Consider the following 13,840-nt stretch of genomic DNA (forward strand, 5'->3'; position numbering starts at 1 on the left):
TCTTGCCAAAATATTTTTTAAAATGTGGAATTGAAGTATTTAACCTTTAAAAAACCTTAATCCCATTAACATAAAAATCAATCCCATTTTTGCTTTAATGAAACAATTTGGAAAATTGAATTGGGAACTGTTCTGCCATCCTCTTCTTTCTGCCATCTCTAACTTACTTTCTCCTTCCCACGATTTTTGGAATCTCTTTCTCTGCTCAGGGTAATTGTGGGTCCACAAAACTGCACCTACCTCTTGTGATAAGCAACCTGAAATCTGAGCCATCAGAGATGGGATTTTACACCCTGAATTTCCCAGGTAGGACTCCAGAGACACGAGGACCGAGAATTTCACCCTTCGAAATCGCATTTGGAAAATGAGAGCTGGGGCCACACCCCTTCTCTGGGAGTGCTGCTACTCAGCAGCTGGGAGCCAGCTCTGAAATCAAGGTCTTTCTGGAAAAAGCCAATGGAAAGGAGCAGATCACATTTCCATTGCCCAAGGCTGCTGAACCAATAGGGAGGCTCTAGCCCCACAGGTCAGGACCAAGCTGTAACCCATAAACTTCCACTGGCAGAAAGCTCCATCAGAGCTGTAAAACCTGGGTCAGGAACTTCCTTAGGTGACTGACTGGCAGCATGTCAGTAGCAAGACCTTGCAACAAAAGTGATAAGTGACAAATTTGAGGAGTTTTACAGTACTAATGCTTGTTATTGCTTCTCACAAAATGTTACCAAGCTTACAATAATCTTTACACTTTCAGCAAAAATGTGAACAGTATATTTGAATATATTAAAAAGAATTAAAAAAACATTTCACAAAAAACATTTGTTGCCATATGAAAGTCTTTCAGCAATAAATGCCCACACCAGTATTTAAACATTGTTAAAAGTATAATGATTTGTACTAATAAATTATGCAACAAGAGAGGTAAACAAAATAAAATTACAGTATAGCTCTCCATGTTCCTCCACTGAGCATCCATAGCTCTCGGAAGCTCCATTTTAGATGACTAATTAAGAAACTGATATTTTCAGAGCAACAAAAATAAAAGCTTTTATTTGTTCATTTGAATATAAAACAGGCGTTATCACAGATGTACAAAGCGTACTGGTGGTTTAACATACAAGAAGGTTGCTGTCCTTTGCACATAAAAATTTTTGTTTGAATCTGTGATTGGCTGAGTTACATGAATTTCTCTAACCAGTCACCACACTCTATGAAATAACGCTGCTAACATTCAACTGATAAAAGGGACAGTCTTCCCTTGGGTAAAGTGTCAAGCAGGATTAAATATATATAATAAACAAGCACCATGAGGAATCTGCTCCTGTTTGATTAGTTTTGTGTTTAAATGTTCATTGTGTACCCTCTCTTTTTGTGCATGTGCATCGAGTTGATTACATGGTTTTGTCTGACTCCAAAAGCACAAGGTCACAAGACAAACATTTTATACATTCTCATGAATGGTTTATCTACAGTACAGTTTCTAATACAGAACAATCCTTCTTTATTGCTCAGTCTGATGGTGCTTAAAATGTTTCCTTCCTTTTGCTTGCACAACAAAACCAGAAACTCAGTTTATCATTTCTCTTAACTCAGGATTTAACAACCACAGATGACAGGTTGCAGAAGAGAGCTGTTATTAACTGCGTTTCACAACTGCATTGCAGTTCTTTTATTCTCTACAAATGCAAAGTTGGCTTCGTGAAGGTTAAAGTGATGCTTTGAACGACAGCGAGATTTGTTTTGCAGTACTGAGATCAGCGATAGCAGGACTTCACAAGTTAGTTCACACACTGCAATTATGTTTGTAATCAATCAACATCTTGTCTGAAACCTTACAACAACTTGCCATTAAGAACAGATTTTATTCTTTTTAGGGAGCAGAAAATGAATTTGACAAAGGATGGGATTGGTCTGCAGAGCAGGAATAGGGCTATTCACAGGACAGTGAGGGCGGAAAAGATGGCCTGAACAAAAACGCGTCTGACGTGGCGAGATGCTCTGTACTGTACATGCAGACTAAAACGTCCCTACCTTTTAACAAGATTTTTAACACCCAGCATTGAGACTCCCTTATACGTGATATAAACATGATAACATTTGCCCTGCAACAATCTTAGTCATGCATATCCGGTAATGAGAGCCAGCACATGAACGTCATTTGGGACAAATAAGAAAAGCATTCTTGGACTGCAGCTGGTAAATCCCACTCTCGATCACAAACAGGTCAATTCAGTTACAACCACATGAAGGAAGGGGAAGGGTTTAAAAAAGGGGGCCTGGGGGGCAGGGAAGACAACAGAACTGGGGAATCAAACCCCTCTTTTCTCCAAAGGTAGTAAAATGAAGGCAGCTGTGATGCATGTTTTCCTACTCTTCTCCCGTGACGGCCTCAGGCCGGAGACCACGGGACTCCTCGGCTCCTTAGCCAGGCAGATGGGCTCCTCTGATGGTGTAATGCTTTAGGGACTGGTTAGCAGATGCACGATCCGTGCCAGGGGTGGGAGTGACTGTTGGCTCCTCTCCGTTAAGGAATAAATTAAAGACCACCGGAACAATCGTTTCCTGTAAATGTAAACTGGAAGCGTTGGCCACCGAGCTACGTGTCCTAGCTGAGAGGCAAATTGATAACTCTGTGCAAAAAACCCCAAAACTTTTCCTTATAGCAGTAAAAACACCAACTAAAACAATGAAAAAAATTGTGCAACAAAGTTCTGCAGCTAGACAACAGTGCTATTCCTCAACCTGCCTTTTCTAAGTCTAACAAGTGTATGCACATGCCAGCACGAATATTTATTGTTGCCTCCATGGCAAAGAAAAGAAAATTATCGTAGTGCATTTTTAGTCTTAAATTCATTCACTGCCTTAAAGGCAGCAATAATTCCACTTGCTGGTATCTAGAGGATTCTTTTTGACAGGGATACTTAGCAATCCAGGATTGCTTTTTTTCTTTTTCCAAAAAATTTGTGAGTAACATTTGATTATCTACAGTGGGAGACACCATGCAAGTGACAAGTACTGCATTTTAAACTTTAAAATCTTTTGTCATTAGTGAATTTATATTTCATATATATATATTTGATGTGATACTATCCACTCAAGATAATACAACACTTTGTTTTTATATTAGCAAACATTTCAAGAGTTTAATATTCTTGAATGTTTCTTCTCTTTTATACTTCTAAAGAGATCAAAATAAATTAAAGGTTTTGTACATAATTACAGAAGAAGTAGTTAACTTATTTTATCTTTTTAGTTTAGTACAAAGATATTTGCAAGCTCATTGCCGAAATACACCTTATTTATAAATTTCTTCCATTCTAACGCTAACAGCAAAGGCTCTTTGGCCCTTGGGCTTTCAGCATCTCTGACAGAAAGCTGCAAGATTTCTAATTGAAAGGTGCTACTTTGGGTTTTCTCCTCGTACCACTATGTATTTTCCTAAGATGTGGGATCTAAAATGGCTTAAGTTAGTAATGGATCTGTATTCATCAGCCTTTTATGACATATCAAAACAAATGAAGGAAACAACTATTTGTATTAGTATGCAAATTGTTTTAAAAGAATCCATTTGGAGGGCAGAATAAAAAAAAAAATCTACTTCAGCTTACTTAATGTAAAATACAAAGCCACATTTACTCAAAAAGCAGTATTGTCCAATAAGCAAAAAAAAAAAAAAAGTTTAAAATGGGCTTTTCCAACACTGAAGGGCCTTACCCCATAGTCCTTCTTTTCTAAAATTTAGTGGTAAAAGAAAACATTTCACATTATATTTCCTGCCAATCGTGACTGCTTTGAAAAATCGTAATAGAAACAGTTCCATTCTGATGAGTGTCAGTATCTTATCTGCACACTTTTTTAGTGGACACAAAAAAATTTTATACATCTATAGTAAAGTCTATGGAAGCTTTAAGGTACAAGACTACATGTTGTAGGCCACATAGATGGGATCTAGCTGGTCTGCCAAAAATCCATCTCGTAGGTGCATACGTTGTTTCTCTCCACGGGAGTTGATAGGAATTACACCAATGTCCACAACCACCACCACCCCTACAATCAGATAGTGTTCCTCCAGGACCACGTTGGTGACCAAAGGAACAAGGTCCAAAGCTTCTTGCTCAGATCCATCCAGCTCAACTACAACGACCAACAAATTTGTCCAGGTAAACACCGCACTGGAACAAAAGAAAAAATAATATTAGTTATGGGGTTTTTTCACCCATTTCCTTTTTTATCCCTTTCCTTGCACCTTGGTTACCTTTCGTTGGAGCTCCTGGGGCTCTTTCCACGTGCTCAGGACAAAGTGTACACAGCAAGAGAGAACACACTGCAGGCAGGGCAGAAGAGCCCCTGAGCTCTCTCTATAATAGTGTTGCAATTTTTAGCATTAGGCTGAACCTTACAGAAACTTGCCTGTCCTGGAAGGAGGCAGTAAGACAGCACGTGGTTCCCTCTGAAGCCAGGAAAGTGCCACAGCTCTGCTGTGTTCATGGAGCGATGTGTGTGTGCAGGTGCCTCCTCTGGGGTTTTTTGAAGAGCAGCCCAAAAAAACCAGGAGTTTAAGAGAGGAGGCACCAAGAAGAACAGCAGGAGCATAGTCTGAGATGAAGGTCAGTGGGATAGCTCCTGCCAGTGAAGGGTGTGGAGCCCTGGGAAGGCACATGGCACAGGGGTGCCCAGGGAGGGGCATCCTCCCAGTGCCTGCTTGGCAAACACGGCTACGTGCCTTTGGGACTGGCTGGCTGCTGTCCAGGCAGGTCAGAGCTCAGCACAAAAATTCTTCTGGACCAATTGGTTTCCACAGAAATAAGGCTGTGTCTCCATCTGTTTTATTTTGGCTGTTTTATTTCTGTTGGGTTTAAGGGGACAGGAGTTTTAACATTCCTGATTAACAGTTGAGACCATCAAGGGAACACCATTATCTCCAGTATCCCCTCTTTGCTAAAAGAACTTTGAAAGACCCCTAAGTTTTGGTTAAGCCCTCGAGCCAAAGCAGGTAAATTTTGGGTTCTGCTACCTGGGACCATTTCTGGCTAAGGATAATAAGGATAATGCATTTATTCTTCCAAATATGGTTCTGGGAGGCTATCAAAGTCTGGTGTATGCTTCTACCCAGAGCAGTTTTACAGCTTCCCTCCATCCTCCTCCTCACATCTCCAGAGTCTCCAAAGACTCTTGCATCTCATGGGAGGTCAGCACCTGGGACCATTTCTGGCTAAGGATAATAAGGATAATGCATTTATTCTTCCAAATATGGTTCTGGGAGGCTATCAAAGTCTGGTGTATGCTTCTACCCAGAGCAGTTTTACAGCTTCCCTCCAACCTCCTCCTCACATCTCCAGAGTCTCCAAAGACTCTTGCATCTCATGGGAGGTCAACACACCTGAGCCACAAAGAGCAATCTCATTCTTCCTTGCAGGTGTTTAAGACACTTCTTCCTCTAGCTTATTCCACAGAATAAATAATAATATTCTACACATGTATGCCATACATCAAGCCCTGTACTTTACTTGCCTTTACCTCAAAAAATCAGGGGATAATTTCCCAGAACTGTCCTGAGCATGCATAAGCATCTGAAAGTCAGAATATATTATGTACATAAGACATCTTCAAAAAGAGCTTCTTACCCTAAGGTCAATGCTTGATTGAGACAGAAGTGCACTGTTTTAGCCTCCTAAGACAGCTCTGAAAATCCATGTACTGTGGAAACATATCTTACTTTGCCCAAAAATTAGCTATGAAAACGTGCTCTGTGTTGGTGCTTGACAGAATGGATTTTAGGAGAAAAGTACTTAACTCTTATAAAAAAAATTCAGATGCTGCCAAAATACTGTTTGATTGAATTCTTATGTGCTTATTGATCTGGAGAACTAATGAGCAGCCAAAGCAAGGATGAGAAGGCCCCTTTTAACTTAGTACTGCTGTGAAATAAATTTTCATTTGTAATTATGTTTTCACAGACATTCTAGTAAGTTGTGATTGATGCTGAATATTAACAAAATGAAGTATCAATCTGCACAGGTGACCATCTCCAGAGAGGTCCTGAAATTTTTATTGATTGCTGTACAAACATCTAAATTAGCATTATATATATTTTAACAAAAAACCTGGAGAGGTTTCATTGAAGTGTAAGTTAGCATTTAAAACCATGCCTGAAAACTATTGCTAGCCTGTTACTTGGGAGAGCAATTAATTGCCAGATTCAGGAGCAGGTCCCTCAAACATGGTTTAGAATAAATTAGTCTGAATTCAGGAAACTGATTCCCAAAACTTTCATGAAGCTTCTATTCAGTCCTGAAATCAGTGACACTCCCAAGAGGCTTCAATTTAATTTAAAACTCGTTTCATATGTCATGGTTCTAACTCGCTGGTGATCACTGGAAGTAAAAGGAAATATTGCTCTTTATGTTCTTACTGGTTGAGATGAAGATACATTAGCCAGTGTGTCTCTCTTATGCATACATCAACTTTCTAGCCCTGATGAACTAAAAAAGTCAAACCAAAAAGCTAGGGACCAGGAAGGCTGCCCTTTCCTTAAGAAATAACCAAGTAACAATAATCAAGTCACACCCAATAGATGCCATACAGTCAATGTACTGAGCTGGGAATGGCCCCTCCTGCTGCTTCCACATCACCACATGCTACAGGAAAAACAAGGAAGTTGTCAAAACACCTCTAGGGAAAGAAGCTCTTAATTGTTTTCTTCTCCAAATACCTTGTGTAGCTTTGTGTATATAAACCACTTCTAAGCAAATTCCAGGAAGCTCTGTTCTGTTCCTCTCTTGAGACTTTGACATTTAAATGAGTCAACCACGTGCTTTAATTAAAACACATACATTAAAGCACATACCACATTTTGCGGTATTAGAAACACTTTCACAATGCACAGTGTGTGTACACATCACAATAAAACCAGACTGTGCCACTCTTTCACTTGTTATGTCTTAAGACGCAGGAGGTCCAGAGTCAGAGGTTGTTGATTTTGTGCTAAAATTCCTTAAAAGACAAGAATAATTTAAAATGACCTTTCAGATCTGATCCTCAATGACAGAAGCTGCCCAGCAGGATCACATGTCAGTCAACAAATCCCCAAGTCCCTCAGTGGTGTACAGCGTTACAGAATGAGCTGTGTTTCTCTGAGGGTGTTTTTACAACCCATCAACTGGACATACCCAGCACCTTCTGTGTGCAACAGGAATTGATGCAGTTAAATCCTTACTGGGGCATTGCAACTGAAACAAGAAAAGAGGCTCATGCCCCTGTCCACAGAAAGGGATATACAAATTATAAATAATTAAAAAAAAAAGCTGGCCATTATTTTGTCAAGAGGTGTTTCACAAAGACAAAAGAAGGGTCTCTAAGAGAAGATGAAAAAGTTATGTGAGAAAAGTCAAGGGCAGTCAGGACGAGGACTGTGAATGAAAATTCCATGATGGTTATTTGGCAGAGCATTGGTTAGGAAAAGGCTGGGAATTGTGAGCAAACCAGATGTTGTCACTCTGAATAACTGTGTGTCCCTTTTCTGCAGGGACCACATCTGAGATATATCTAATTCAGCATCAATCTCTCTTTTTGAAGGAGAAGCAACCCTGAAATATTGGCCTTAAATATTGGCCATTGGGCAAAGGGTAGCAACATTACAGAGTGTTTTCTGAATTCTCACTCCTGTGCCTTGTACACCATCACCCAACTACTGGGAAGAGTTAAGGTACTGAGAATTATCTGCCTGTACTTCTTGCAGAAATTCAGTGGCATTTTTCTCTGGTTGTTCCAGCTTACCCCCAACCCTTTTCCAGTTGCCACTTTTTCACTCAGGATTTCCATGGTTGTGGAACAAAAAGGATCCTCAAAGTGCTCTCAGCAATCTTGAAAGCAGGAATATAATTTAAGCATTTTTTTGGTACTGAAACCCTGCAATTTCTGCAGTGTGATATGGCTACTTTATTCACTGCCTGTGAGCTTGTAATTTGAGGGGACACAACCCTCTGACAAACAGATACTGCTGAACACAGCAATTCATCAATCTATGGCCATCTTATAATAGAGCAGTCCTTAAACAGTTTGCTCTGAAAAGTTTCCATCCACTGCTGGTACTGATCTGACACATTTTCAAGGGGAATTTCATGACATTCATGAAGTGTTCATGCTGTTCTGTATGAAGGCACAGAACCCAGTTCCCTGTGTAATGCCTGTCTGGCACAAGACCATTCCAGCAGTGATGATGCTCAGGGGAGGAGGCAATAAGGCAAAACCTCAATTACAGTCAGCCAAGCAACTAATTGTATTCATTTTAACTGATATTTAAGAAAAAAGCAAAGTCTTTTACTAAAGACCAGGTCAGCTTCTGTGCTTCATTCATTATTAAGCTTCCTGCTCCAGGCCACACCTCTGCAACCAGGACTGAAAAGAAAAATGCACTAAATTGCTCTGGCTATTGCAGCAGATTCATTTTGGTTGAAAGGTGAATAGCTGACCTGTGGTTGTAGCAAAACAAAACAACTACCTGACTGAGTCTTCTGATGCAAGAATAATGAAAAGCAATTTGTGCTCATGTCAGCCTCAAGAAATGATTTCCTGCTGTGTATATCTGAGGATGATACATTGATTAAGACAACATTAGTATTAACTCATTGATTTACTGCTTCAATTTCCATTGTGACCCCTTGATTTGATCACTGCTTCATTTATTAATAACCAATTCAAAAATAACAGTGTGCTCAGTAATACAATTTATTAGTGTGTTCATTTGTTTGAAATGTTTGCTTGCTTACTCCTTAAAAAAAGAAAAAAGAAATATACTGAACAAATTTATCTGAAATCAGTCCTTTCTGATTAAATCTGTTTGTGAAGAGTTTCATCCTAAGGACACATTTGCAGCTGGGTTATAAATCCTGTGACCATCCCAAAGGCCATTTCCTGGATCAATTGCAATATCCAAGGAAAAAGCCCAGACATTATAGATATTTCAGCTGTTTCCAAGGGCCCTGGTGTTATGTAAGCCTTACCATTCTGTGATGCTCTTGTGTGCTCTAATGACAGAGGTTTCGATATCGATCGGGTGGTACCTCATCCCTCGCAGCTCCATGGCTTCATCCAATGCACCCACCACATAAAGTGCATCGTGGCGTTCTGCAGGGAAGGGATAAAACAAAAAAAATGAGAAAGATTCTATTCCCCAGTACATTAAATTATAGAAATGTTCACATTAAGTATTAAGTGAAATAAGTATAACATAAATTATCCTCGAATTTCTGAAACCCCGAAGTGATTTCTGAACCAATGAGCATTTTGCATTACTGAAATGCAATGCAGAGCAAAAAACAGAAGAAAGGAAGGCAGAAACACTATTCCCATTTGAAAAAGACAAAGCAGAAATCTTTATCCAAAGACAGTGGCAGAATTCCTGATTTTCTCCCAGGTGGATGCAGAACACATTCTTTTTGTTTAAGGCACTCTGAATAGACAATAGGTTCCTTGTTTCTCTCTGTTTTTTCAAAGAGAAAGAATAGATTTGATCCAAATAGATTTGATCCATCAGTGTATCTGATGTTCTTCCAATTGCTTTCAGATGGTCACTACAAGTGCCTTTAATCTATTACAAAGGTGTTGATCAATAAACTAAAAACATGCTATAGCTAGATTGTAAATTGCTTATTCAGGTAACTTAAGCATAACACTTTTATAGCCCCTATTTTTTACCTTCCTGACTGAAGAAATAAATGAAGCTGAAATGACACTTTTTAAAAGATACTATGCTGAAAAAAACCAATTACATGCCAGTCATAAAAAAAAATTTGCCAACAGACCTAAAAGCAGATAACTGACTCTTTTTGCATGAATTTGGATAGTTGTGTGGTGGTATTGTAATGACAATATGAGGTCTACCTAATAAAGGGGCTGTGAACTTTCTGCACCAGGAGCTAAAAGTAGGAGAATGAAGCAACTCTTTACTAGGAGAATACCTAAACCATTTGACTGCTTAAGTTGCAATATCCTCAGAGAATCCTGAATTTTCTCAGTGTTGGGCTATCATGAAATGAAATAAGCCTGTGCAACCCAAAGTAAATCTTTCAGAAGGTGCCATGATAAGGACATGGCACCAGGCCTAATCCACAGGGAATACTAAAATGTTTTCAGATTTGATGAATTCTTTCTTGGCGGAATAGCAGCTCTTCTACTGGCCCTGGGATCACTCCTGGAGGTGTTCACAGCATTGCTGGAAACCCTACTTGGCCAACAGCCTCCCCTGGCCAGCTCAGCCACAGCCACTCATGGCACTGTGCTCCTCAAAATCACAGAAAAATACCATTTTGCCAAGCACAGCCTTTGTGTGCCTGGCAGCACTGGTGCACTTACATGTGCACAGGAGACAAGGAACATCACTCAAACAAGTAGGGGAGTCCTGTACCTTCCTGACAGAAGCCCCCACACCCTATAGCTTCTCTTGCAGGCTACTGCTTGTGCTACATTTCAGAACCCAGCCCTCTGGGGTGAAGACAGGAAAATCTGAGGAATGGACAGATCCTGTGATTAGGTTTATAACAGAGCTGGTGGTCACAGGAGGGACAGGGCTCAGACTCCCACCAGGCTTTTTCCACCTGCACAAAGGTATTCCTAGGGACACAGCTGCCAAAGCAAATGATGGCAGTTTCAGCTGTATTTCATATTTTTCCAGCTGAAGCACTGGGTGTATTAACAGTGCCAAAAGGTCACTGGTGGAGGGGATTTAGAGTACCTGAGGTACAACAAAGGAAAAGCAACTATTTCAGTAGCGAAATCTTGCCCTCTGATTTATTTTCTGATTATTTTAATTAAGGGTTTCTTTGCAGTTTTACAGGCTTCACAGATGGAGCATGTTAGGTACCACAGGGCCAGAGGGGCAGTGTCACCCTCCAAATAATTCAAATTATTTGTGTAGACCTAGATGGTGAGAAACCTCTTACCTCCATTTGCATCTGTGAGTTCTGTTCTCCTCAGGAACCCCAGATAACCAGTCCTTGCCCAAATAGTCTGTGTGTCTCCAAAGCTGAGTCTTGAGTTAAAATGATCTGATTGCAAAGATTCATCTCCATAGATGGTAAAATACCCACTGGCATTGTGAGTGCTGTGAACCCATATCTAAGTTAAAAGCAATTATACTGGTATTAATTAAAGTAGCTTTTGAGAATGAAGCATTATTGAACATACTTGATGCAAATATTTTGAGTCATAACTAGATAATACTAAAAATATCTTTTAACAATGTTTCTGAACCCATAACTGACCCAGTTCTAGCACAGAGACCCCAATCTACTTTTGTTGAAGTTGCAGGGCAGCTCTGAGCCATGCCACATTCCTCACTCCTGGTTCAGTGTATTTACCCCAGCAGAGCATCCTTCATGAACAGCAGACAGATTATTTTAAAGGGTGAGGCCAGGGACCTTCACCTATGGAGAAGGATTCATTCCATCGGACTCAAAGCATCATGGAAGTTTTTACAATTTCAAATTAATGAACTCTTACAGAAACTCACAAATCAGACTGTGCTTTTAATTATGATCAAACATGTTCTTCATTTTGTTAACTAGATTTTTAACTGCTTGAAAATAACATAATTTATTTTCTCACTCTAGAAACAGAAAATAAATTCGAAAAACATATAGTCTTGCTCAACTCAGCTAATGAGAGTACTTCAGTGCAGTGAAGCACAATGATTATGGAGAACAGTACAAGAAAACCATCTAGCTGAAATTAGACTAATCTATAAACTTACTTTTCACATAAGCTTCCATCAGAATTAGCAAAGCACCAAGTATAAAATACAGTTGGGAAAACAGATTTTTTTCATTTTTTTTAACTTGAGGTATTACTATTTGGAAACAATTTATTAACAATTTTAATAATGACACAAATATCACGATCCACACTTTATAATGATCAGCAGATTTCACTATTTTCTTAACTGGGCATTTGATAAGATGTGTGATAGGAAATCATTAGCGTGCACAACAATAGCTTTGTCTCTGGAATTCAGTCCAGGGCATACAAAGTTCAGGTTCTCATGACTCACCTCACCAAGATGAGAATCTCCTAAGGGTCCCTTTGTTTCTGGATTAGCAATAATGATACGTACTCCTGGGAGGATCTATTGAAAGAAAACATGAGGCAGTAAGAAAGCAGGTAGCACCTTATGCAATTATATGCTGATGCTTTGTCCCCAGAGAACCTTCATTACAAACTACAAGAAATCCTTAACAATCCTTAAAAAGTTAAAGTAGACTTATGGTGCAAGAAATATAAAATAGTCCACAGATATGATAAATTCTGAGATAATTGGGGAATATTACAAAACTGCTTCTCTTTGTGAATGCTGTTCCATCAAATAACCTCCTCAGAAATCAAATGTTCACCTGCAGAGCAAAAGTCTGACCAAATGGCCCCTGTCTCTATGAGAATACATAACAGGATAGGAAAAACCCCAATGAACCTTTGGCCTAAAACAAGGAGAAAGCCAGAGGCATCATGCAATCTCCCAGAAAACGACCAGCCAAAGTCCTCATGTAATGGACATTCAGCAACTACAGAGGTGGATGCTGAGCCCTAGACTAGAAAAGGGAGCACCCTCTGACCATGAATGTCTGCAAAGCCATGGACAAAAAGCTTTAGATGAGCACCCAGAGCACCAGAGCCTGCCCCTCTGTCCTCACCCTGTCCCCAGAGCCATGCCCCAGCAGGGACAGTCCCTCTGGGGGTGAGCAGTGAGCACAGTGTTGGCCAGCTCTCACTGCAGGTGGGTTCTACATCCATGGCACTGCCTGCACCGTTTGTCAGCTGCCTCAAAAATGACATATAGGGGATGAAAAACCTTCTTTTTGCATAAAAGGAGGAATTGATTTCTGATAAAAGAGCAAGGTACAGGTTCTGAGAGAGCAGTAATGCATCAGTTACTGCCATCATGCTGTAACCTCAATAGTAAAGGAAGGACATCAATCTGCACAGCTAATAGTGCCTTCCCCAGTACTACAATCATGCAAAAATGAACAGAAATGGATATTTACTGAAAATAAGACCATAAAAGTTACACTTAAATCTTCTTTCAGTACTTACTTTTCCAGACTCCATGAGAGGCAAACTATGTGGAGATCCTCTTTCTACTAAACGAACTCTGTAAAATAATATGTATAATACACGGCTGTGTTTATTTGCTTTTCATTAACATTTGTTTCTAAAAGGAATGGTTAATGGTTGCAAAGTTTAATGTTACTTTTGGAAGAGCTGAAGCTTATATCCTGTTATGTGGAACATAATCAGACCCAAGATGTAATATTAGTCAAAACTTACGGAGGGAAAATAATGAAAAAAAGATGTGTGTGAACTTTTTCTTAAATAATAAATTCTTCAAATGTAGTTGGTGCCTTCTATTTGTTTTTGATAGACTTTTGTAAATGGAATTCCACGCACAGATTTATTCATGACAAGAGGGATCTAAAATATTGATTTCCCACAAGAACGCCATAAAAGCCAGGGCACAGACACAAGAGCATGTGAGCTGGGTGAGCAACCACATTCCACAAGTAGCTGACAGCTAAAATCAAAATCATATCAAAATAGCTCATAACCTGGCCTCAGCTTCAAATCTGCCTTTGCAATCTTTTAATTATTTTCAATGGACAGTGGTTGATACACATTTTAATATTTAAAAAAACAATTTAATGGAAAATGTTATTACTGCTGAGATCAGATCCATTCTCAGAGTCTGACTTTCTGGTCCTCTCTTCCTTTTTTAGATAAGTTATTTCCCCACTAAGTGAACTGGAATGCCATCTCTCCTTCAGTGGTATCATGGTCTGGAAGGAAATTTCTCATT

The 13,840-nt window shown here is 39.5% G+C and overlaps 1 protein-coding gene across 5 annotated transcripts in view; it reads right to left on the reverse strand.

Moving 5' to 3' along the window:
- Positions 1–675: 675 nt before the first annotated feature.
- Positions 676–13,840, reverse strand: part of DIP2C (disco interacting protein 2 homolog C) — a 308,808-nt gene continuing 295,643 nt past the window's right edge. For all 5 annotated transcript variants that reach the window (XM_059839896.1, XM_059839887.1, XM_059839905.1 and 2 more), the window contains 5 exons: positions 13,081–13,138; positions 12,044–12,118; positions 10,938–11,112; positions 9,000–9,123; positions 676–4,169 (listed from right to left, as the gene is read on the reverse strand). In XM_059839896.1, the coding sequence (XP_059695879.1) occupies positions 3,917–4,169; positions 9,000–9,123; positions 10,938–11,112; positions 12,044–12,118; positions 13,081–13,138 (685 nt within the window). In that variant the 3' untranslated portion in view covers positions 676–3,916. The remainder of the gene's footprint in view (positions 4,170–8,999; positions 9,124–10,937; positions 11,113–12,043; positions 12,119–13,080; positions 13,139–13,840) is intronic.

This window comes from Haemorhous mexicanus, chromosome 1, assembly GCF_027477595.1.
Source record: "Haemorhous mexicanus isolate bHaeMex1 chromosome 1, bHaeMex1.pri, whole genome shotgun sequence".
Lineage (NCBI taxonomy): Eukaryota > Metazoa > Chordata > Aves > Passeriformes > Fringillidae > Haemorhous > Haemorhous mexicanus.